The sequence below is a fragment of the Capra hircus genome, chromosome 21 (genome assembly GCF_001704415.2).
Source record: "Capra hircus breed San Clemente chromosome 21, ASM170441v1, whole genome shotgun sequence".
NCBI lineage: Eukaryota > Metazoa > Chordata > Mammalia > Artiodactyla > Bovidae > Capra > Capra hircus.
This window is the reverse complement of record NC_030828.1, coordinates 29,656,791-29,682,755: the sequence shown is the minus strand read 5'-3', so window position 1 is coordinate 29,682,755 and position 25,965 is coordinate 29,656,791. Positions and strand designations below refer to the sequence as shown.

At 41.1% G+C, this 25,965-nt stretch overlaps 1 protein-coding gene across 1 annotated transcript in view; it reads right to left on the bottom strand.

Moving 5' to 3' along the window:
* Nucleotides 1-25,965, bottom strand: part of OTUD7A (OTU deubiquitinase 7A) — a 383,124-nt gene that overhangs the window by 157,048 nt on the left and 200,111 nt on the right. The window contains exons 3-4 of the mRNA XM_018066577.1: nucleotides 9,644-9,738; nucleotides 7,599-7,753 (exon numbers count right to left, since the gene is read on the bottom strand). Coding sequence (XP_017922066.1) covers nucleotides 7,599-7,749 — 151 coding nt within the window. The 5' untranslated portion in view covers nucleotides 7,750-7,753; nucleotides 9,644-9,738. The remainder of the gene's footprint in view (nucleotides 1-7,598; nucleotides 7,754-9,643; nucleotides 9,739-25,965) is intronic.

The following is a 25,965-nucleotide window of genomic DNA, read 5'->3' as shown; positions in this document are numbered from 1 at the left end:
ATATTTCTCCCGGCAATCTTGATTCCAGCTTGTGCTTCTTCCAGCCCAGCATTTCGTATGATATACTCTGCATAGAAGTTAAATAAGCAGGGCGACAATATACAGCCTTGATGTACTCCTTTTCCTATTTGGAACCAGTCTGTTGTTCCATGTCTGTTCCATAACTGTTACTTCCTGACATGCATACAAATTTCTTAAGAGGCAGGTCAGGTGGTCTGGTATTCCCATCTCTTGAAGAATTTTCCACAGTTTATTGTGATCCACACAGTCAAAGGCTTTGGCATTGTCAATAAAGCAGAAATAGATGTTTTTTTGGAACTCTCTTGCTTTTTCCACGATCCAGCGGATGTTGGCAATTTGATCTCTGGTTCTTCTGCCTTTTCTAAAACCAGCTTGAACATCAGGGAGTTCACGGTTCACGTATTGCTGAAGCCTGGCTTGGAGAATTTTGAGCATTACTTTACTAGCATGTGAGATGAGTGCAATTGTGTGGTAGTTTGAGCATTCTTTGGCATTGCCTTTCTTTGGGATTGGAATGAAAACGGACCTTTTCCAGTCCTGTGGCCACTGCTGAGTTTTCCAAATTTGCTGGCATATTGAGTGCAGCACTTTCACAGCAGCATCTTTCAGGATTTGAAATAGCTCAACTGGAATGCCATCACCTCCACTAGCTTTGTTCGTAGTGATGCTTTCTAAGGCCCACTTGACTTCACATTCCAGGATGTCTGGCTCTAGATGAGTGATCACACCATTGTGATTATATGCATTAATACACAATATTTGTGTTTTCTTTCTGACTTACTTTACTCTGTATAACATGCTCTTGGTTTACCCATCTCATCAGAACTGTGTACAAACATGTTCTCTTTTATATCTGAGTAATATTCCATGAACTTTTTATTTTGAAATTAATTAATTAAAAACACACAAATAGTTGGTTTTCTTTCACTTACTCTTTTTTAAAAATTGAAGTATAGTTGATTTACAATGTTGTTTGAGTTTCAGGTGTACAGCAAAGTGATTGAGCTATACATACATACATAATATGTATCTATATATACATTGTTTTTCAAATTCTTTCCCCTTATAGGTTATTATAAAATACTGAGTATAGTTCCTTCTGCAACACAGTAGGTCCTTATTGGTTATCTATTTTATATTAATACATAGTAGTATGTATCTGTTAATGCAAAACTTCTAAATGATCCTTCTCTGACTTTCCCCTTTGGTATTCATAGGTTTGTTTTCTGTCTGTGGGTCTGTTTCTGTTTTCTAAATAAGTTAATTTGTAGCACTTTTTAGAATTCCACATAAAAGTGATATCATATGATATTTGTCTTTCTCTGTCTGGCTTATTTCACTCAGTATGATAATCTTTAGGTCCATTTATGTTGTTGCAAATGACATTATTTCATTTTTCTTACATGAAAATTTGAGTAATAGTCTATCGTATACATATACCATGCCTTCTTTATTCATTCATCTGTTGATGGGCATTTAAGTCGTTTCCATGTGCTGTGTGTACTTAGTCACTCAGTCGTGTCCAACTCTTTGTGATCCCATGGACTGTAGCCCACCAGGTTCCTCTGTCCATGGGGATTCTCTAGGCAAGAATACTAGAGTGGGTTGACATGCCCTCCTCTAGGGGATCTTTCCAACCCACGGATTGAACCAGGTCTCTTGCATTGCAGGCAGATTCTTTACTGTCTGAGCCATCAGGGAAGCCCAGGAATACTGGAGTGGGTACCCTTTCCCTTCTCCAGGGGGTCTTCCCAACCCAGGAATCAAACCAGGGTCTCCTTCATTGCAGACGGATTCTTTACCAGCTGAGCTATCAGGGAAGCCCAAGTTGCTTAAAGTCGCTTTCATAGAAACATACAAATAGTTTAAAAAGTACTACAGAGAGGGCCCATGTACCTTTTACCTAGCTTCTGCCATCACTGAAAATTTTTTACCCTTAGAAAGGTCTGAGACCTCACAATGAAAATAGTTTGTCTTTTGAAACATTGACTTTTGGAAAATTCTTGACCCAAATAACTGAGAACTTAAAGAACCCTCCATGTGCAGGGAGCCTTCCACTTGTGGAAACAGAAGACAGTTTGCAGGGTATATGATGAAAGGACACTCCATGTGTCTCTCCTACTGAAATCACCTTTTTGCCTGGACAGCATGCCTGGAGCAGCTAGTGAGGATCCAAAGAAGTAAATGTAAGCAGGCAGATTGAGGAAGAAAACCACAGAACAGGTGGCGAGTTTATCACTTTTTATTTCTAGTCTCCCTGATGTGAACTCATGTAGCCCAGAACCCAGAAGTGGGCATTAGCTACAAGGGAAGACCTCTGCTCTGGCTCAAGAAGTAAGAAGGGGTATCCAATGTTCAGAAAGAGTGTAGAAATCTCTTACTTATCTTTTTTTTTTTTAACAATTTTTTTTCTCATTTCTCTTGTGTCCTAGACCTCAAGCAATCCTGTGGAGCAATGAGAGATGGCAAGAAATCAGAATAGGAAGGCAGAGAATCTTCCTCTCCAATCAGAAGAGCTGTGAATCCCAGTGGGCGTGGTGAGCTCCATTGCTATTGCTCTCCCTCTGGCTTCTGCTCAGCTCTGAGATGGGTACAGTCAAATCAAATGTGCAAGAGTGTTGGGCAAACAGAGCTTCAGGGTGCCAGCTGTTGGGCTGGAGGGCTGAGTCCCAGGGACCCAGAACTACCAAGGCAATTAGGATATGCCAGGGGCTTAGGAAAGCAACCCCTTAAAGTTGTTTATGAATTCTTGAGCTGCATGTGTATGGATCTGACCCTAAGTAGATTCCAGGGACCTGGAGCAGTAAAATATGGGGCAAACGACTGCCTAAGTCCCAGATTTGCCAGTAGGTGTACACCAGACAGATCCAATAGCACTTCTCAAAGACTCAATATTGAAACCGCAATCTACGGAAGTCTTGGGCAAGTGAGGACTTGTAATTTGAACCCTAAGGGGTTAATTACCTCCTAAAACAAAATCTGTTGTAAGATTCACACAGTATCTGTTATAAGATTCAAAAAACAACCTAAGTCTTAAAACATAATATTCAAAATGTCTAGGATACAATCCAAATTTGCTCACCATAACGAAAAACCAAGGAAATAACAACAGCAATGCTGGGATCCCACAGATATAGGAATTATTTGACCAAGACTTTAAAGCAGTTATTATATTTTCCAACAACTAAGACAGAAGAAACACTCTTGAAAAATACAGAAAGCCTCAGCAAACAAACAGAGGCATAAAGAAGAATCAAGTGGAAATGTTAGAAATGAAAAACTTCAACAACTAAAATAAAAAATCATTGGATGGGCCTGGTAACAGAATGGAGATGACAGAGGATTCAGTAATTTTATAAGTAGATCAACAGAAGTGAATAATTGACAGAAAATATCAAAAAAGAAAATGATTGTAACTGTAGGGATATGTAGGACAGTAACAAAATTTTAACATTTATATCATTGAAGTCCCATTAGGAGATGAAAAAAATGTCCAGTAGAAAATCTTTGAAGAAATAATAGCTGAAAGGCTCGTTTACTATTAGAAGGCAATCAATGCAATACATTATATTAGCAGTTTAAAGAAGAGAAACAACTCAATCATATCAATTGATGTAGAAGATGCATTTGGAAAAAAAAAAAACTGTTCATAATAAAACTCTCGGTCAACTAGGAACAGAAAGGTATTTTCTTCACCTGACAAAGAACATCAACCAAACCCACTCTGCATAATGGTAAAAGATGGAAAGCTTTCACCCAAAGACCAAGAACAAGGCAAGGATGTTCCCTTTCATCACTCTTATTCAACATTTTACTCGAGGTTTTAGCTAGTGCAATAAATAGGAATAAGTGAAGAATAAGTCAAGAAAAATAAATAAAAGGCATATATTAGAAAGGAAACAACATAATTGCAGAAATAGAAATTTTTAAGGAACAGACATACACACACACTTGAACAAATAACTGAGTGTAGTATAATTGTAGGATGTAAGAACAGCATGCAAAAATCAATTATATTCTTACATACTAGCAATGAACAATTAGAAAATGAACTTAAACCATATATAGAAGTTCAATCTCTCCACAAAGATGTATCTTACAAAATATGTATAGGATCTAATATGCTAAAAACTATAAACTGTTAATGAATAACTCAAATAAGCCCTAAATAAATGGAAAATATGGCTACAATGTCATCATGGATTCAAAGACATAACATAGTTGGCAATAATTTATAGATTTACCATAATTCCAATAAAAATTTCAGCAGGAAATTTTATAGGTAGAGGTACCCTAATCCTCAAGTTTATAGGGAAAGGCAAAAGTACAGGCTACTTGAAACACTTTTGGAAAAGAAAGCTGAAAGAATCATGGTGATTTTAAGATTTGCTACAAAGCTATAGTAATCAAGACAGTATAGCACTGGCAAAAGAATGGATATACCAATCAATAAAACTGAATTGACATCAATAGTTTCCTAGAGACACATTTAGTTTGTGATAACTATGTAAATACAATTCAAAAGAGGAACGATACTCTTCAAAAAATGGTTTGAACAACTGGTCCTCTATATGCATAAAAATGAAGCTTGCTCTAAATCTCACATGTTATACAAAAATCAGCCCCAAATGAGTCAGACATCACAACTTTTGAGTTCACACAGGAGAAAATCTTCATGACCTGGTTATGCAAAGGTTCTTAGATGCATCACCCAAAGCATAATCCATAAAAGGAAAAAATGATAAACTGGATTCCAGCAAAATTAAAAACTTCTGCTCTGCCAAGAGCACTGTTAAGAGAGTGAAAAGTCAAGTACAGACTGGGAGAAAGTATTTACAAATCACGTATCTGACAAAGGATTTATACTCAGAATATATAATGAACTTCCAAAACTCAACTGTGAAAAAACAGCAACCTAATTTTGCTGAGAAATTGGGAAACGGCTTGAACAGACATTTCACCAGGGAGAATACACCATTGGAAAATAACCTGAAAACAATTGAGCATCATTAGTCACTGGGGAAACTGAAACTTAAATGATGAGGAAATGACATTCTAAACCTACAACGGCTAAATTTTTTTTAAAAGCCAATTGTGGTGAGGATGTGGAGTAGCTAGAACTCCCACATGTTTCTGGTAGAAATACTAAATGGTACTGCACTCTGGAAAACAGTTTGGCAATTTCTTTTAGACCATTTGAAATAGCAATCCCTCTGCTGTGTTTACCCTAGAAAAATTAAAACGGTGTTCACAAAAGCCCTGTCCTCAGATGTATCGTAGTTCTAGTCATAACTGCAAAAAACTGGAGACGACTGAATGCCTCCCACAGTTGAGTGGCTAAACAGTCCATGGTCTGTCTCTGCAATAGGTACATCACTCAGCAGAACAAAGAAACAAACTAGAGACAAGCACAACAGCTCAGATGAATCTCAAAGCAACTATGCTGAGTGAAAAGAAGCCCATTTGAAAAGGTTAGGTTCTTTGTGACTCCATGTATGTGATGTTCTCAAAAGAGACAAAGCCAAAGTGATAAAAAATGGAATGGGGGTTGCCAGTGGCCAGGGCTGGGGAAGGCACGTTTGTAAGAGAGCAGGAGGAGTTCTTGGGGCTGATAAGACGGTTCTGGCTCGGAGAGAGGTAGTAATGACACAATCTACACACGTGTTCAAATTCTTAGAACGCTACACAGAAAGTTATTTTCTTGCATTTTCCCTTAAAAAATAAAATTAAAGAAAAAGAGCTGAATGCTGTTGCTTCCAGCTGAAGACTAACCACATATCAATGGCAAGGTCAGCACTACCTGCAAAGAAGGCAACAGCAGACAAGACCTTCATCTGCTACTGTTTGAGCATCTCTAAAAGCTGGTCACGCCACCCACCAAGCATTTACATCGCAACTTCTAATGTTCACGATCACCCTAGAAGGTGGGTTAGGTTCAATATATAGACAAAAACTAAGGCTTAAGGGAAATAAAATAATCTTCCCTACATCTTTTAGCCAGTAAATTGTCGAGTCTGGACTTATCCCAGTCCTTGTTGCCAACCTCCTTGTAAACCTATTTCCCTACATGACTGCTCACTAAAACTAAGAAAAGCAGTGAAAAGTTATCAGGGAAACATTAGAATAGCACTTTGATTCACATACATCACATATATTCTCTAAGCATATTTCATTCTAAACTCCAAGAATGTTTGAAATTCTGGGAGGTTCAGGGAAATTTAGAAATGACTCCCATTTTATCAGAATCCTACAATAGCCCTGAGGATTCAGCGGAGTATAAGACCGTGGGACTTCTGCGCTAGTGTGGGAGACTGATACTACCATAAGTAAGGTAATATAACATGGATAACGTAACAGTAACAACATGACTCATGTTACGAAGAATAGAAAGCAGGGCAAGAGAATAGACAAGGATTAGGGATGCTAGATTTGATATGGCAATCAGGGTAAGTTAAATAAACACACTATATACAAAATGTACTTAAGTTTCCACAGGTCTATCCTTCACGGAAGTACTGGCATTGTGTATTGTTTCTTCCTAGCCATGGGAACTCCTTTCACATGGAGCTCAGAGAAGGGAAGTAAACCTCCTATTTGAATAAAACTGTCACAATAGGTATTCTTGACATAGGAACAATAAACATAAAGTAAAAGACCTTAAAAAAAAAAAAAGAATCCTCCAATAGGGAGGCCTTAATTTTCAGCAGGATAGAGTATTACCTCCAACCATGCAAATGTACAGTGAGCCATATTTTTCCTTAAGGGAATGAAGGAATCATTGTGACTTACACTATTTGACCAAGTATCTGCTAATTTCACAAGGAGGAATTTATATATTTGGAGCAAAGCGTAATTGTTTATAACGCCTCTTTCACACACATGACTCTCCTGAGAAGCTGTAATCGGTTCTTCCCACTTCTTTTTACTCCACCACAAAAAAAGAGAAAAGAAATTGTAAAATTATGCAAAATAAGTCAATTTTAGAGACTGAAACTAAACATTACTTTTATTTCATTATAGCTGAATACCTATCTCAAAACATTCTAAATATAGACCAAGCACATTTTTCATGTAGTGAATGATATCCACTCTAAAAGCTGGAGGATGAATTTGCCTTCTTGCTTGTAAATTATTTTCAACTATTTTGTTGGCTATTAGGTGTTTTTTTCAACAAAAACCTTGGCCTGAAATGTTTTCGTCTCAGCTAAGACACAGATAAGAAGCTCAGGTCTTCAATAAAAGTGTTTCTCTTAAATGGTTTCTAATTTCTGTTTTACTGAATACATTTTCTTTAAAAAACAGCCATTGATAGATTTTGACTCAATATCTAGAAGCTTTAATGCAAAGCAAAACCAAGTGAATGCCTTCTGTTCTTTTACTATGGAGAGTTGGGTGATCTATTCAATTCCTCAAAGAAAGTCAAGAGTAACAAAAGGAATTCCATCATCCACACCCTCTTTGACTTTTTAAGGAGTCCAAGTACCACCTTTGTCAGGTAAGAGAAAACTTATCTTTTGTCACTGAGTTGGGGGCAGTTATGGCCAAGAGGTGGTTTGGGGGACCTGGAAGAGACCTACCTTCCAGCAGGTCTCTGGCCAGACCAGGTTCTGCCCCCGTAGACCGAACAAAGTCTGACAGGACTGCGTCCATATCAAGAGTCATAGGATCGTGTAGGAGGGCTGCCCAACACTCAGCCGAGGTGGGGTTTGGAAGCAGGCTAGAAACCATCCATCTGCAGGAGAGAACAGAGAGGCAACGTGATGGAAAGAAGAAACCAGTTCTGCTTGGCGTGACACATATCTGAGCCAGGGTGGGACAATGCCTGATTATTTGTGTGCAACAGTAAATAATAAAAGTCAGACTCAAATGCCATTCCCTTTGTAGGTGCCACAGGAGAGAGAAGGCATTCCCAGTTCAGTCTTCCTACCCTGAGCGCATGTTTAGTTGCTCAGTCATGTCCAACTCTTTGAGACCCCACAGACTGTGGCCCACCAGGCTCCTCTGTCCATGGGATTTTCCAGGCAAGAATACTAGATTGGTTGGCCATTTCCTACTCCAGGGGAATCTTCTCAACTCAGGGTAACACCCACATCTCCTGCACTGGCAGGCAGGTTCTTTACCTCTGAGCTATTGCGGAAGCCCACTTCCCATCTTAGATTGTGTCAATTCCAGTGATAACCAACTGAAAAGAAGATAGACTTGGTTGTTCTAAAATAATCAAACACTTAATGAATCTTAGAGAGATTAACTGAGAGCTGCTAACACTTCCACTTGGACTGCAAGCAGATCCAACCAGTCCATTCTGAAGGAGATCAGCCCTGGGATTTCTTTGGAAGGAATGATGCTAAAGCTGAAACTCCAGTACTTTGGCCACCTCATGCGAAGAGTTGACTCACTGGAAAAGACTCTGATGCTGGGAGGGATTGGGAGCAGGAGGGGAAGGGGACGACAGGGGATGAGATGGCTGGATGGCATCACTGACTTGATGGACGTGAGTCTGAGTGAACTCTGGGAGTTGGTGATGGACAGGGAGGCCTGGCGTGCTGCGATTCATGGGGTCGCAAAGAGTTGGACACGACTGAGCGGCTGAACTGAACGCTTCCACAAAGGTAATTGTGTTGCTGCTATATTCTACCTATATCTTAAACAGTGACCCATCCCCATGCCCACTTCAGTCCTTACTTGGCTCTCAGGAAATATTCCACATCAACCCAGAGTCGGCAGAAATACTATGCTTGCTGAAGAGGATAAATCATTTGCCATTTTCCCAAGAGTTGTCATACTCACAAGAACAATCAATAAAATTCATAAAGATCTCAGATTTCCTAGCAGAATAATCCATTAGAGGAATAAAATGTCACCCTGTAGCTTGATCACAGGCTAACTGCACCAGGCAGTTGCTCGGGAGAAACAGACAGTACATGGCATGTGAGGGTGACTCCCACCAGTAAACTGGTAACGTGGTCATGCCTGATAAAGCACAAATGCACCCTCTGTCTCCATCAAGAAGGGGTCGGCAAGTTACAGTCCACTACTTTGTGAATAACGTTTTATTGGAACCAGCCCTGCCCACTCCCTGTCATACTATCCGTGGTCATTTTTGCATGTGGCTGAGTCAAGCAGTTAAAACAGAAACTGTTAAGATCCACGGAACCAAACATATTTACTATCTGGACCTTCACAGAAAGTTTGCTAGGTATAAATGATGGGAAATATTATCCTGGTGAGCATCTAATTAATTTTGCAAGCCATGGGGGTGAGTTTAAATCCCATGCCACTGATGAGAATCCCGTTTCTTTTTCACTTGGATGGGCTCTGCTCGAGCACTAGGTCTGTGCCGACTGCTACTGCTTTAGAGCCAGAACTGCTGGCCTAATCCCCACCCCAGCTCGGCCCCTGTGGTAAGAGGTGACATGCTGTGTTACCTCTCTTAGTCCACCTGAGCATTTGTAAGACTTGGGGAAGTAAGCTCATCGAAGGTGCCAGGCCATGAGGATGGAGGAATAAGACAGTGGTGTCTGTGACGTGAGACACTCAGGGTCCCTACACCAGCTTGCACGTGGCTCTGACTGGGGTGTGATTTTTGGGTTGGTGTGGCTTGACAGTAAGAAAATGATTTGACCTAACGTATATGGTTCCAGTTAGGAGATTGCTGTCTTCCTTCTCTCCATGTACCGGGGCCTCGGCCAGGAGAGCCACTTCTTTGGTAACTTCCACCTGGAGGACAAAGCAGAAGATAAGAGTGTGTTACTCTCCTGACAGTCGGACAGAGGCTGAGGCTTTGCTTCGTGTCATAGGAGGCGAACCTGGGGCTCGGCGACTGTCTGAATCAGGCCCGTTTTCTCCTTGGGCACCTGCCTATCAGGTGGCCATCACCTCCCAAACATGGGGGCTTCTGCAAGGGGAGCAGTATCTCAAATTTCCTCTTGTAACCAGTACTTATATTTCAGAGAGTATCCTTTTCCCATCACAGACCTGTTTTCAACCTTAATAGTAAGCACCTCATCAATACATTGAATCTAGCATATTTTTAATTATTATATATAACATGAAATCACCATTTTAACTATTTAAGAGTGCATTTCAGTGACATTAAATATGTTCTACATTATTATGCACCCATTATCACCACCATCATCTCTGGAACTTTTTCATGTTGTCCAATGGAAACTCTGCCCCATTAAACATGAACTCCCTCCCCCAGCCCCTGGAAACCATCACTCTACTTTGTTTCTAAATTTGACAGTACCAGGATCCTCTTAACAAATCACATAATATTTGTCCCCTGTTGACTGGTCTATTTTGCTCAGCATGGGGTCTTCCAAGGTGCATGTGTGCTGTAGCAAGTGTTGGGATTTCTTTCCATTTTAAGGCTCATCTTAGCTGGGGATGCTGTCAGAAAATGCCACAGATTGGATGGCTCAAACAAGGGACATGGATTTCTCATAGTTCTGGAGGCTGGCAAGTCTGAGATCAAAGTGCTAGTATCTTGTGAGATTTGGCATCTGGTGAGAGCCCATATTCTGGCTGCAGATGCCACCTTCTCCCTGGTCCTCATGTGGCAAGGACACAAATAGCAGCATGGGGGCTCCATCCTCACAATCTCATCTAAACCCAATTACCTCCCGCTGGTTCAACCGCCTAATACCATCACATTGGGGGGTTAGGGTTTCAGCACATGAATTTTGGGAGGATATACCATGCGGCCACAAAAAGGCTGAATAACATTCTACTGTATGGATACACCACACCTTGTGTAGCCATTCATCCGTAGCTGCACACTTGGTTGTTTCCACCTTTGGGCCACTGCATGTAACTCAGCTTGCACCATTTCTACACTTATACCAAGCCCCTTTGCTGAGACCAGTGCTGTGATGAAGACTCATGCCACACCTCCTCCTCTGTGCCTTGTCCTCTGCACAGACAGAAATTAAAGGGTGGACTTCAAAAGAACTTTTCACCACATTCAAGTATAAACATGGGTGCAGCAAGAGGTTAATGTGCATGTCCCCTGGAAGACTTCTTTCTTTCATTAAAAAACTATCATTTATTTATTTTCAGCTGTGCTGTGTCTTTGCTGTCGGATGTGGGCTTTCTCTAGTTGCGGTGAGTGGGGGCTACTCCCTAGGCGCGGTGCACAGGTTTCTCCTGGTGGTGTCTTCTCCTGTTGCAGAGTGTGGGCTCTAGGGCAAGTAGGCTCCAGTAGTTGCAGCATGGCCTTAGAATCTTCCTGGGCCAGGACTGAACCCACGTCCCCTGCACTGGCAGGCAGATTCTTAACCACTGGACCACCAGGGAAATCTAAGACTTATTTCTTAAATCTAATGCCCCACCACACTGAGGCCCCACATTCAAGCACTGTGATGACACAGGAGGAGCCAGGCCAATGGGGACATGGGCTCCCAGCCATCTTGGCCATCATCACCCCTCCCCGCTCATGCCAATCCTCCAGAGAGCACTGCTGGGCCCCATGACCCACCCCTCATGGCCAAGGCACCCCTGGCCTGTCCTAACCCTGTGAGGACCAGGGAGGCCATGTCCAGGCTCTGCATCTTGGCCCCTGGACACAACTTCTCTGAGGGTCTTGCCTACTGTCCTGGGGACAGGGGCATGTCAAGCTCTTTCCACTGTGGCTTTGTCTTGGGAGAGGCAGTGCAGTCCAGGGACGGGGCTTGACCCTGGAATCAGCCTCTCTTGGTGCCAAAATAGCTCCATCACCACTCCTGTGAGGCCTCAGGTATACCATTTCAGTTTCCTCATTGGTGGATCAGAATCCTAACAGTACCTCTTAGCTAGTCTAAAGTCTGAAGGAGTTAGTGCATGAAACACACTGGCCCACAGGGCATGCTCAGTAAGTGTGAGCTATTATCCAGCCTGGGACGATGAGGACCACCCTCGCCTGCCCAGGTCTCCACCAAGGAGCACAACTGCCGCCTCTGGAAGCACTGAAGAGCTAGCCTGGACGGCAGAAGGGGCGCGTGCTGCCCTCAGCCAGCCCTGCTGGACAAACCAGAAAGCTTGCTAGCTGATTACATGCAGGCACGCACCCAGACAGGTAGGTGCCTGCTCCCAGGAGCAACAGAGGCACCAAGTGCCCCCCATCCCACCCCCTATCACTCTCAGACACAGGCAGGATGACCAACACCCTCTTTCCTAGCTGGACCTCAGTCCCTGAGTCCAGATGGATACAAAGGCCTGAAAATGCACAGTAGGACCCTGGGGAGAACCCGGGAGGGGGTTCAAGGTGACCATCCAAGCCCATCCCTGGGCTCTGTCCACTCCCTGCAAAATATAGGGCTTTGGCCAGAATATTCTGTTTCTGGCCAATCACTGCCCATGTTCCAAGGACCAGGCCCCTAGCTAGGCATTTTCCTAAAACCATGTTGGGGAACATGCTCTTTATTCTTGATAGGTATTAAAAAATAATTTGTATGCTAATTTAAAAAATGTTATACATTTTAACATATATTTATTTTTAATGAAGTATATATTTGATTTACAATATTGTGTCAGTTTCAGGTGTACAGTGAAGTGATTCAGATATATATACATATACTCTTTTTCAGATTCTTTTTCCTTTATAGGTTATTATATGATATTGAGTACAGTTCCCTGTGCTACACAGTAGGCCCTTGTTATCTACTGAGTAGGTATTCGCATGATTCCTCTCTGTGCGTGAGGTGATGGAGGTTTGAGAAGGGAGAGCCAGGCAGCACTGTTGAGATGTACCCTGGTCTTTCCCTTGGGCTGAGAGCTGTCCCCCACCCCTGACCTTCTCCTCCACAGGCAGACAGACTGGACCGACAGCTCTCCTGCTGGGAGCCTCTCAAGGGTCACTTGGAAGCCCAGAGTCCAGAGGTGCTTCCCACGCCCTTCTCTCTGGGCCCCTGCAGCCTGGCCTAGCCCCTCACACCCCTGGCTCCCTCCTTCCCTCCCTCCCAGGCCCCTGACTCCGCAAGGTCATAGTCCCGAGAGGGTGTTCTGCGCGCTCACAGGCGCTCTGGACTGCCTGCCACATATGGGGTGTCTCCTGTGTGGCTCAGTGTCCTGCTGACCCCTGATCAACCCTAGCCATGCTCGGTCCCAGCAGTGCTGCCTGAACCCCTGTGACAGCGTAAACTGTCATGCTACTTTCGCCGGGACCCCAACCAGAGAAGACAGAAGCAACTGCCACAGAAGAGGTCCTCTTGACACACCGATTTCTCAGGCTCCCCCTTGCGTGCGCACACACACACACACAGGACTGTGGGTGTCACATGTGGAGGCTGGGGGCCTGGCTCATTCCATGCTTTGGGAAATATGGCTAAAACTGCACTCTACTCCCATTTTATTATATATTAGGCTTTTGTTTCTTATTAAATCAGCAAGTTGATGTCAAGTTTAAATGATAAGCTCCTAAGGTTTATATAACCAATTAAAACAAAGGACGGCCCAGCTTCCTAGAAAGCACTCCAAGCATTTGTCTCTTTGCTTGGATAAGTTAGTTTCATTACATATGAGAATGTGGGCCAGTTTTGGATTTCACCCTGAGAACGCCCAAGGTTTCGAACCAACAAATGCACAACACCAAGAGTGAACCCTAACGGACATTATGGACTTTGGGTGATAAGGATGGGCTAGTGTCAGTTCATCGATTGTAACACATGTATTGCCTTGGTGTGGGATGCTGACAGTGGTGGAGGCCATGTGTGTGGGGACAGGAGTTACATGGTAACAGCCCACACCTTCTGTTCAGCTTTGCTGTATACTTAAACTGCTCTAAAAATTATCTATTAAAGGGTTTTATTTTTCACATTGAAAGCACTGATGCAGATGGACTTGATCCTGGCGTATCAAGTGAGGAATAGATTCAATTTTAGCATTTTTCCTGTCTATCCAACTGTTTCAACACAACTTAAGAGCAAAACCTATCAGTGGGGAAGCCCTTCTAATCTCAGATGCTTTCACTGCTATATGGTATGTTTGCATATGCAATTGGGTCTATTTCTGTATTTTTCTGTTTAAATTATGCCTTGGCTATTGTTTAGTCACCATGTCATGTCCAACTCTTTTGTGATCCCAATGTCTATGGCCCACCAGTCACCTCTGTTCCTGGGATTTCCCAGGCAAGTTACTGGAGTGGGTTGCCATTACCTTCTCCAGGGATCTTCTCAACCCAGGGATCTAACCCATATCTCCTGCATAGGTAGGTGGGTTCTTTACCACTGAGCCACCAGGGAACCCCATATTTATGCCTAGGTATCCATAAAGGGTATCTTTTTTTCCAATATGTGTGTAAACTGGTTATCATATTTCTAAACAAAACTATTGACTTCTGGCTGTTAAATTTATATCCTGCTCTTTTACTAAGTTCTTAATTAGTGTTTGTAGAAATTTATCCATTGGGTCTTTTCCCCCTTATTTTTCATTTTGCTAGATATACAATCACATCCTATGCAAACAGAGATTGTCTTACTCTGAATTTTCAGGTCTTAAGCCTCTTTCTTCTCTTGCCTGACTGAACTAATTCAATGTACTATTAACTATTCATAGAGGTAATGGGCACTTTTGCTTTTCTCCTAACTTTAGAATTGCCACACTGAGTAAGATGCTGGCTATTGACTTTTGGGCTATACACATATTTGTACATACGTTTAGAAAGTACCCATATGCCTTATTGAGTAGCTTTATTATGGGTGGATGTTGATTTTCACATAATTTTTTCTTAATATCTATTAATATAATGAATTCTATTAATTAACTTCTAATATTAAACTTTACTCATACTTCTAGAATAAATAAATCTTCAATCATTTGTTGGTATTTCTCTTCCTATGTGCTTTTTTCTTCAGTTCGCTAGTTTTTATTTAAAACTATTTTCATATGAATGCATTAACTTGATATACAGCTTTTATTTTTATGTGCAATCTTTTGTGTAAATTTGACAGTTTTATGGTTAACATCCTACACACAGAGCAAAACCATGAGCTTGTCTTCTTTCTCGATTCTCTTGCAGTACCCTAAGTAGCGCTGGAGTCACCTGACATTTAAATGTCAGATAGATATTCCCTGTGAATCAACCGATTCCTGATGCTTCTTTTCAAGGAAACCCTTTACAACTTCCCCTATTTATTTTTCCCTGTGGAAATTACTGTTTAGACTTTCTGTAGGATTCAACTGTGTTAGACTGTATTTTACTACAGATTTACCCATTTCATCTTGGCTTTCCAATTTATTTGAAAGGAGCTGGACAATGAAAAACATTCTTCCCATGGGTGTATATTCTCTCTATAGCTAAACGAGGAAAATAACTACGATTTGTCAAGGGCCCAGGATCACAGTGAGTATACTAAGGACTTTACAGGTGGGTTAACTCTCATTAAGACAACAACTCCACGAGGCAAGTGGCTCTGTTCCATTTTACTGAAGATCAGAGAGCTCAGTAGCACAGTAATGACTCCCACAAAGACCCACTTAGACCTAAGATCGCTATTCACCAACCCTTTATAATGCTATGGGGTCTTCAGAGATTCCGAGGTCCAAATGTCCAGCACCTTTAAAACACAGCACATGCATCAATGTATGATCAGAAGCAAAATATTTCCTTAGTAGACACTCAGTCATACATTTTAATGATTTTTCTCCTAGGATGGAAAGATGGAAAAAAGTCTCTCCTAAAACTTATATTTTTGCTAATAGTACTGAGTGTAGGATCTATTGAGGTTTTCTATTGTGTGCATGAAAATGATACATTAATAGGTTAAATCTCTAAAAATCTTCAACAGTTCTTAGTATGGGAACAGATGTATAGCTATCATCACACTCAAGGCTCATGAACCCCAAAGAGTTACAGACTGTTCTTTCCATGCTGCTTCCTACCTTGAACTCACATTAAGACAAGACAATTAGAGAATACACAAGGAATAATAATCACTCATTTTGAAGATAATACTTAAACGTGGAAGTAAAATTTTAAGGCCACAAGACGTGGCATTATTTATTCTCACTTGTAGAGGACAGTAATATCCGTGGAACTGTGGAAGGAATGATCACCTTCTAAGGGCACGCGGATGTCAGAGCATTATCCTTGAAAATCTCCAGCAGAGCTTCCCTGCACAATTCAAGCCTTCAGCACTGGAATGCTTGCAAGATTCTCTTGCTTTAAAGGATTTATGCTTTTACTGTCCAGGCTCACAAATCTAGCTGTTACACAGGCATAAAACGTATGTCTGAAACAGACCAATGTGCCATCAACAAGGTTTTAAAAAGATCTGAACAATTCATTAATCAGGTTTATACTTCCCCTGTTGATTTCAATCATTTTATCCAGGTCTTCTGGGAAAAGGTGTACCTGCTAACAAGTTAAGAGAGTCTTAAAAATAAAAGCCTAAAGGGTCAGGCTCTTTCCATGGTCTCACTGACATGAAAGGAACACTTCAAGTATGTGAGTAGGTCCTGGGCTGCCACTGCTGACCTACGTGCCTCCTCGTCTCTCTCTGTGAGGGCTGTCCTGAAGGTCAGGGTTCCTATTTTTTTGCACTAACATCACCAAAGTTGGAATATACCAGATGTCAAATAAATCTGTTGAGTGAACAAATAAAATAGAAATACTAAATCCAAGTTCCTACTCCATCTGATGGGTATACATGAAAATAACCATTATTCAACTTAGACTGGTATAAATGCTATAATATGATTTATTAAAAAAAATTAGGATACTAGAAAGGGTAAGTTCCTTCTGCCTGGCAGAATGAAAAAGGCCGAACGTAGGATGAGTTTTTGAGGATTTAGGAAGGCTGAATAGAAGACATTCCAAGCTGGATGGACACTATAAGCACAGGCCAAAAGGCAAAACACATTTTTATGTTTCTGGGTCCAGGGATACCAGAAGCAGGAGAGCTGTGGGCATGGTGACTACAGGTAAAGGTCAGAGTCAGACCTGTGGGCTGTCAAGGTAAGAAGCTAGATTCTAATATGAGGCCAGCGGGAAACCACTGGGAATTTCTTAGTAGAGAATGGACATGTACTGTGCTAGGAAAACAAAGACACAAAGATTTGGTAACAGTGAAAGATGGATCAAGAATGTAGAAAGAAATAGGAAAGTGCTCATTCATTTTCTTGTTGTCTACTCCATACCTACTCACCTACCACTGGCAAACTCTTGGTTTATCAGGTTACAGTGCAGAACCCTTGATATTTGGAGACCGACAATATTCCTAGTACTGGTTAATGAATCCAAGTGGTTCAGAGTTGGTCACTGAAATCTCCCCTCCTTGAACTCAGATTCACCAATCTGGATGCAGCTGCACTGAATGATCCAGGTCTATGTGATAGGAGACAGGAGTCGACCGTGTTGAGTTGATGGGAAAGCCGTTGCTTCCCTGACAGAAGGGGTCAGGCTTAACTGACACAGTCCTTTCGCACTGGCTTTCTTCCTCCTTTCTGCCTTAGGCAAGGAAATACCATCTCCAAGTATATCTGCCATCTTCGGTCTTTGAGAAAGCCAGAGGATGACCCAACATGTAGGTTGGTGGGGTAACAAGTCCAATCCTGATGGTATCACTGAACTTTGCCCAGGCCCTAGACGTCACCTCTCTGGACTTCCCATCGTTCGTCTCATATAAATACCTCTCAGTTCTAGCCAAGTAAGTCAAATGCTTGGTGATTTATAGCTGAACTTAGATTCCTAGTTGCTACATGAAGGGAGAATAATTCAGATGTCAAAATCAGAAAAGAAAGAAAAGAAAAGAGAAAAAGTTATGGGCTAATGTCATTTACAAACATGGATGAAAACCTTAAACAGTGAATCCAACTGCAGAAAAAGACAGAGAAAGACAAAGGACTCTGGAGCCCTAGCCCCAATAGGATAATGGAGATAAGGGTACAGGGAGGTTCAGGAGGCAGGAAGGCAGTCCTGGGGATTCACGGAGTTGCCATCACTGAAATGCTTACCCCAGACTCATGAGAGAGGAGCAAAATTTCCCTCCTACTAAATTCCCTATTATTTCTTCTCTCTGTTACTAACAGCCAAACATGATTCTAATGCGAGTATGCTATATTAACACTCTCCAGAAGAAAAAAACATATGATCATCTCAAAAGATGCCAAAAAGCTCACATCATTCATTATACAACTCAAAATAAACCAGGAATAGAAGAAAACTTCCTTTACTTATTAAAGGGTATTCCAAACTTATAACAATTATCCTATCTAGTAATACAAACTTTAGAAGCAGTGCCATCCAAATTTAGAACAAGCCCACGACCAAGTCTTAGAACAAAGAAGAACATTTTAAATGGCTGGAACAAGACCAACATTAAAAAAAATCAATACTTTTTTTACATACCAACATTAGCCAATTAATCATTTTTATAAAAAACAAAAGATCTGCTTCATTAAAAGTTTCTATAATTAACTAGGGTTCACACATCAAACATGAAATAAATTTTCTGTTTGGACAGAAAACAATATTTAAGGCGAGAAAGAAAACTGAAAGGATGGGAAGACTATTTTTAAGATTCTAATTCATACCATAACTTCAATACCACCAGAACAGACCTGTTATGGAATATGACAGTTTCTAAAACACAGAAGAATAAAGAAGCAAGAAATTCCAAAGCACTTTTGATAAAGATCAAAGTGGATTCAGAAGTCTGTTCTACCACACATCAAACATAAAAGAACTGTGATTAAAGTAGTGTGGAAAGGGGCAGACAGAGAGACCAGTGAGAGGATGGAAAATGTGTGTGTTTATGTGTGTATAAAAGAGATTGAGAGGGAAAGAGAGAGGTGAATAAGAAAGAGGAAGGGGTGGGAGGGGAGAGATGGGGAGGCGGAGGAAGAGAGGAAGAAGAACAGGAAGCAGAGGAAGAAGGGAGAGAGAGGGAAAAGGAGGAGGAGAGGGAAGGAGGAGGGGAGAGGCGAGATGGGGGGAGGAAGGGAGAGAGAGCTCTCCATGCTACCCACACTGCACTGACTGACAGATGGCAAAAAGTAAAACTGTACTGTGTTAAAGCACCAGAGTTTGGGGGACGATTGTTGCAGCATTTAGCCTGTCCTGACTCATACAGAAAGCCTTCTTAAAATACAAAAAGCAAAAGCCATCATAGAAAGATCTGATGAAATGAATAGCAGCAAAAGTGCCAAATCAATAACTAAACTTTTGAATGAAAAAACAAATCCTGCAAAAACTTCAAAGTTAGACAGAACAGGAAAAAATTTTGGAAAATATATAATGAACAAGGAACTGACATTCAGAATAGAAAATGAACATATCCAAATAATTAAAGATTCACAGAACAAGAAAAAAATTGGCAAATCATATGAATGTGAAGTTTATAGGAAGCCCACATGACAAATCAGTATATGGAAAGATAATCAGCCTTAGTAACAATGAAGGGAATACAAATTTAACCGTAAGATAACCATTAACCATGCCCACCCAACCCCTACTCCACAGATAGGCTCCTCAAAAAATTAAGTTTGGAGGGTCCTGAAGATGGCATGGGAAGTGGAGTGCATCTCTCTCCATGGATGCATCAGGAATATGTCTTCAGATGTAGAAGATCTCACAGAGCACCAGCTAAGAGTTGGCAGGCGTCCCTGACCACTGGAAAAGAATATATAAAGCCATGCAAAACTCAGTAGGATGAAGGAAGGAAGAGAAAAAGAGGAGGAGAGTGAGCGGGGCTGGATCTGCACCTGGGGACTAAGGGCGCTGAAATCTCCACGTCAGGGCAATCAGTTGGGACAGAGGGGAAGCACTTGAGGCTGTTGGAGAGTGAAACAGCTGATCTGTGATACTCTGAATGGAGTGAGAACCACACAGACAGTCCATGCCGTGGCCCTACGTACCTTGGACAGTGACACAACTCACTGCTGGCAGCAGGAGTGTAGGGAATGGAGCGCAACCAGGGCGAGGACTGCTGTTGACTATGGGGAGGTGGGCTGAGGTGATGGGACAGAGGGAATTGTGGCAGGGAATGCCTTTGGAGGGAAGCCTGGCAGCTATACAGGGAGGGCGTGACTGCTGAGTCACGTGCAGGGAATAGAGCCATCACTGCAGGCTTTCTCTTCCCACTTACTGGCGCCAACAGCTGACCAACAGAGAAAGACCAACAGAGAGGGTGGCCCTTTGAGTGCCTGCTGCACCAAGCTACAGAGAAGGACCAGCCAGGGAGGCCCTTTGAATGCCAGCTGCCAGAGACTAGTTTTCTAAAAGCGCTGTATCTTCTACACCTGCGGCTGCTGGCTTCATGGTGCACCTGGTGCCCTGGGGTCTCTGTGATTAAAGCAGCCATGCCACCTCTATGCTCGGCCCTCACTGGGGCAGAGTCTCAGAGGCTGGGAAAAAGCCCTAATAGTGTGATATCTCCCACACCCATGGCTATCAGCTTCCTTGCAAATCTGGCACTAACAGGGGCTCTGTGATTCAAGCAGCCACACCACCTCCATGCCCGTTGCTCACTGGGGCAGTCTCAAATCCTCAAAGACAGCCTCAAGAGCAGACTCCCAGGGATGACCCACATGCAGAGGTGGGGATAAAAACACAACTGGGCCCCAGGGGTGGAGCTGCTAAGGAAGAGGACCAAAAACCTTTCCACCAGCCGTAAAAGCTGTAGATTAAATCCACATGATCAACTAGGTAGACTCTGACTCTAAGGAATATATAAAAGGACAGTGAGTGTTCCCACAAAAGAAAATGCCCTAGCTCTGGCAGCTGTGGACACTGGAGGCCAGAACACATGGAAGTAGGGCCAGAATAGGCTCAGCTTCATCACAGTAGGTCCAGAGAGACCAGCCCCCCACCCCCACCCAGTACTGGAGGGTCTCCTAGGGAAGCAGAGGTGGGCTATGGCTCACAGAGGGGGAAAAGATACTGACAGCTGAGACTCAAGGAAAACACTTATATTCCTATATTTTGATTTTTCTGTAGTTGGTTCAGGATTTTTTCTTTTTCTTTTTTTCTCTGTAGCTGTGGTTTGTTATTTTTATCATTATTATCTCTATTTAGGCTTTTGAGAACTTTTAAAAAAAAAATCACACTTTTAATTTCCTTTACTTCTACTTCGGCTTTCTGCAGTTCTGTGATTTTGTTTGTTTGTCTGTGTTTTGCTCTTTTCTTGTTGTAGTTATTATTATATATATATATATCGATATACATTATTTAACTTTTCTATCCTTTTCTTTCTTTTTTTCACTATGTTTGTTAGTTTGATTCGTTTCCTTTGCGTTGACACTCTGCTTTGGTCTTGGTTTCTGCTTTGTGTTTCAGTTTTGTTTTTAATTGACTGATCGCAATTTTGGTTTCCTTTGCTCACTGGGCCACTCTCTTGCTATGCCATTCACTTCAGACTGCTTTGGTTTTGGGTGTGTGTGTATATGTTCCTGTTTCTATATTCTGTATTTCTGATTTTGCATTTACTATTTACCATTTATCTGGGGTCCATTTTTTGTTTTTTTCTTCTTTTTTTCTGTTTTGTTTTGTTTGTTTAAATCCCCTTTATTGCCATAACAATCAGCTTTTTAGGGGTTTCTTGACCAGATATTGGGCCTGAGTCTCTGGGGTGGGAATGCTGAGTCCAGGACACTACACTGCCAGAGAACTCCTGACTCCAGGGAGTATTAATTAGTGAGAACTCGCACGAAGGCCTCCACCTGTATCCAAGACTTGGCACCACCTAACTGCTGACAGCACCCAGCACTGGAAGCCTCAGCCAAACAACAAGCAAGGTAAGATCACAAACCTAATCATCAGCGGATAGGCATCCCACAGACACCTCAAATCATACCACCTCACACAGCTCTGCCCATCAGAGGGAAAAACTCACCTCCTCCCGCCAGAACACAGGCACAAATCCCTCCCAACACAAAGCCTACACAGGACACTGGAGAAATCTTACCTGAAGAGGCCAGAGACCAAAAGCAAAAGGAACTGTGATCCTATAGCCCGGGGAAAGGAAACCTCAAACACAGTAAATTAGATAAAGTGAAAAGACAGAGAACTACTGTACAAATGAAGAAGCAAGGTAAAAACCCCTAAGACTAAACAAATGAAGAGGTAATAGGCAAACTACCTGAAAAAATTCAGAATAATGATAGTAAAGATGATCCAAAATCTCGAAAATAGAAAGGAGAAAATGCAAGAATCATTTACCACATCAAAAAAGATCTAGAAGAGATAAAGAATAAATAAACAGTGACAAAAATACAACTGCTGAAATTAAAAATGCTCTAGAAGAAATCAATGGCAGGATACCTGAGGCAAAACAGATAAGTGAGTTGGAAGATAATATGGTAGAAATTACTGTTGAAGAGCAGAATAAAGAAAAAAAGAATGAAAAGAATTGATGATAGTCTCAGAGACCTCTGGGACAATATTAAATGTACCAACGTTCAAATGATATGGGTCCCAGAAGAAGAAGAGAAAAAGAAAGGGTCTGAGAAAATTTTTGAAGAAGTTATAGTTGAAATTTTCCCTAACATGGGAAAAGAAATAGGAGAAACATCCAAGGAGAAACACCCCAAGACACATTTATCAACCAACAAAAATTAAACACAAAGAAAAAATATTAAAAGAGGCAAGGGAAAAGCAACATGTAACATACAAAGGAAACCCCATACAGTTAACAGTTGATCTTTCAGCAGAAACTCTTCAGGCCAGAAAGGAATGGCAGGATATATTTGAAGTAATGAAAAGGGAAAATCTACAACCAAGATTACCTAGCAAGGAGCTCATTCAAAATTGATGGAGAAATCAAAAGTTTTACAGACAAGCAAAAGTTAAGAGTATTTAGCACCACCAAAGCAGCTTTACAACAAATGCTAAAGAGATTTCTGTAGGCAGGAAACACAAGAGAAGGAAAAGACCTACAAAAGCAAATGCAGAGCAATTAATAAAATGTCAATAGGAGCGCACATATAATAATTACTTTAAATGTAAATGGATTAAACACTTCAACGGAAAGACACAGAGTTGTTGAATGGATACAAAAACAAGCCTATACATATGCTGTCTACAAGAGCCCCACTTCAGATCTAGGGACACATACAGACTGAAAGTAAGAGGATGGGAAAAGATACTCCATGCAAATGGAAATCAAAAGCCAGAGCAGCAATTCTCATATTAGACAAAATAGACCTTAAAGAATATTGCATGTGATAAAAGAAGGACACTATATAATGATCAAGGGATCAAATTCAAGAAGACATGAAAATTGTAAATATTTATGCACCCAACATAGGAGTACCTCAATACATAAGGCAAACACTAACAGACATAAAAGGGGAAACAGACAGTAACACAATAATAGCAGGGGACTTTAACATCCTACTTACACCAATGCACAGATCATCAAAACAGAAAATCTATAAGCAAACACAGCCTTAAATGACACATTAGACCAGATGAACCCAAATGATATCTTAAAGACATTTCATCCAAATACCAAAGAATATACTTCTCAAGTATACACAGAACATTCTCCAGGATAGATCACATCTTGGGTCACAAATCAAACATTGGTAAATTTAAGAAAGCTGAAATCCTATCAAGCATTTTTTCTGACCACAACACTATGAGACTAAATATAAGTGACAAAAAAACTGTAAAAAACACAAACACATGGAGATTAAACATTATGATTCTAGATAAGCAACAGGTTACTGAGGAAGTCAAAGGGGAAATTAAAAAATACCTAGAAACAAATGACAATGAAAATACAACTCAAAACCTATGGGATGCAGCAAAAGCAGTTCTAAGAGGGAAGTTTGCTGCTGCTGCTGCTGCTGCTAAGTCGCTTCAGTTGTGTCCGACTGTGCGACCCCATAGACGGCAGCCCATCAGGCTCCCCCGTCCCTGGGATTCTCCAGGAAAGAACACTGGAGTGGGTTGCCATTTCCTTCTCCAATGCATGAAAGTGAAGAGTGAAAGTGAAGTCGCTCAGTCGTGTACGACTCTTAGCGACCCCATGGACTGCAGCCTACCAGGTTCCTCCGTCCATGGATTTTCCAGGCAAGAGTACTGGAGTGGGGTGCCATTTATAGCAATGCAATTCTACCCCAAGAAATAAGAAAAACATCAAATAGACAACCTAAACTTGGGGCTCCCCTGGTGCCTCAGATGGTAAAAGAATCTGCGTGCAAAGATCCAAGCACAAATAAATAAAAAAGAAGTGAAGGAAACAATAGTAAAGATCAGAAAATTAAAAGTGGTTCTTTGAGAAGATAAACAAAATTGACAAAACACTGGCCATACTCATCAAGAAAAAAAAGGAAAAGACTCAAATCAACAAAATTGGAATGAGAAAAAAGGAGGGGGTTACAACAGACAACGCAGAAATACAAAGACCATACGTGACTATTATGAGCAACTATAAGCCAATGACATGGACAACCTGGAAGAAATGGACAAATTCTTAGAAAAGTTCAACCTTCAAGACTGAAACAAGAAGAAACAGAAATTATGAACAAGTCAATCGCAGGCACTGAAATAAAAACTGTGACCAAAAATCTCCCAAGAAACAAAAGCCTACGGACAGATGGTTTCACAGGCGAATTCTATCAAACGTTTAGAGAAGAACTAATGCCTGTCCTTCTCAAACTCATCCAAACAATTTCAGAGGAAGGAACATTTCCAAACTCATTCTATGAGGCCACCATCACCATGATACCAAAACCAGACAAAGACATCACAAAAAAGAAAATTATAAGCCAATATCACTTATGAACATAGATACAAAAATCCTCAACAAAATTTTAGCAAACAGAATCCAACAACTTATTGAAAGGATCATATGCCATGATCAAGTCAGGTTTATCCAAGAGATTTAAGGATTCTTCAGTATATGCAAATCAATCAATATGATACATGTGTTAACAAATCAAAAGATAAAAATCATATGATAATCTCAATAGATGTAGAAAAAGCTTTTCAGAAAATTCAGTACCCATTTATGATAAAACTCTTCAGAAAACAGGCACAAAAGGAACCTATCTCAACAAAATGAAGGCCATATATATTAAACATTATTCTCAATGGTGAAAAACTGAAAGCATATCCTGTAAGATCAGGAACAAGACAAGAGAGCCCACTCTCACCACTATTATTCAACAGTTCTGAAAGTCCTAGCCATGGCAATCAGACAATAAATAGAAATAAAAGGAATCCAGATTGGAAAAAAAGAAAAGAAAGGAATCCATATTGGAAAAGAAACTCTTACTGTTTGCAGATAACATGACTATACACAGAAAACCCTAAAGATCCTATCAGAAAATTACTAGAACTAATAAGTGAATTTAGTAAAGTTGTAGGATACAAACTCAAAACACAAAAATCCCTTGCATTCCTATACACTAATGATGAAAAATCAGAAAGAGAAATTAAGCAATCAATCCCATTCACCACTGCAACAAAAAGAATAAAACACCTAGGAATGAACCTACTTAAGGAGACAAAAGAACTGTACACAGAAACTTACAACATACTGATGAAAGAAATCAAAGACAACATCAAGAGATGAAGAGATAATACCAGGTTCTTGGATTTAAAGAATCAATATTGTGAAAATGACTATACTACCCAAAACAATCTACAGATTCAATGCTTCTGCTGCTGCTAAGTCACATCAGTTGTGTTCAACTCTGTGCAACCCCATAGATGGCAGCCCACCAGGCTCCTCCGACCCTGGGATTCTCCAGGCAAGAACACTGGAATGGGTTGCCATTTCCTTCTCCAATGTATGAAAGTGAAAAGTGAAAGCAAAGTTGCTCAGTCATGTCTGACTCGGCAACTCCATGGACTGCAGCCTACCAGGCTCCTCCATCCATGGGATTTTCCAGGCAAGAGTACTGGAGTGGGTCGCCAGTGCCTTCTTCAACAGATTCAATGCAATCCCTATCAGTGGCATTTTTCAGAGAACTAGAGCAAAAAATTTAACAATTTGTATGAAAATACAAAAGACCTCA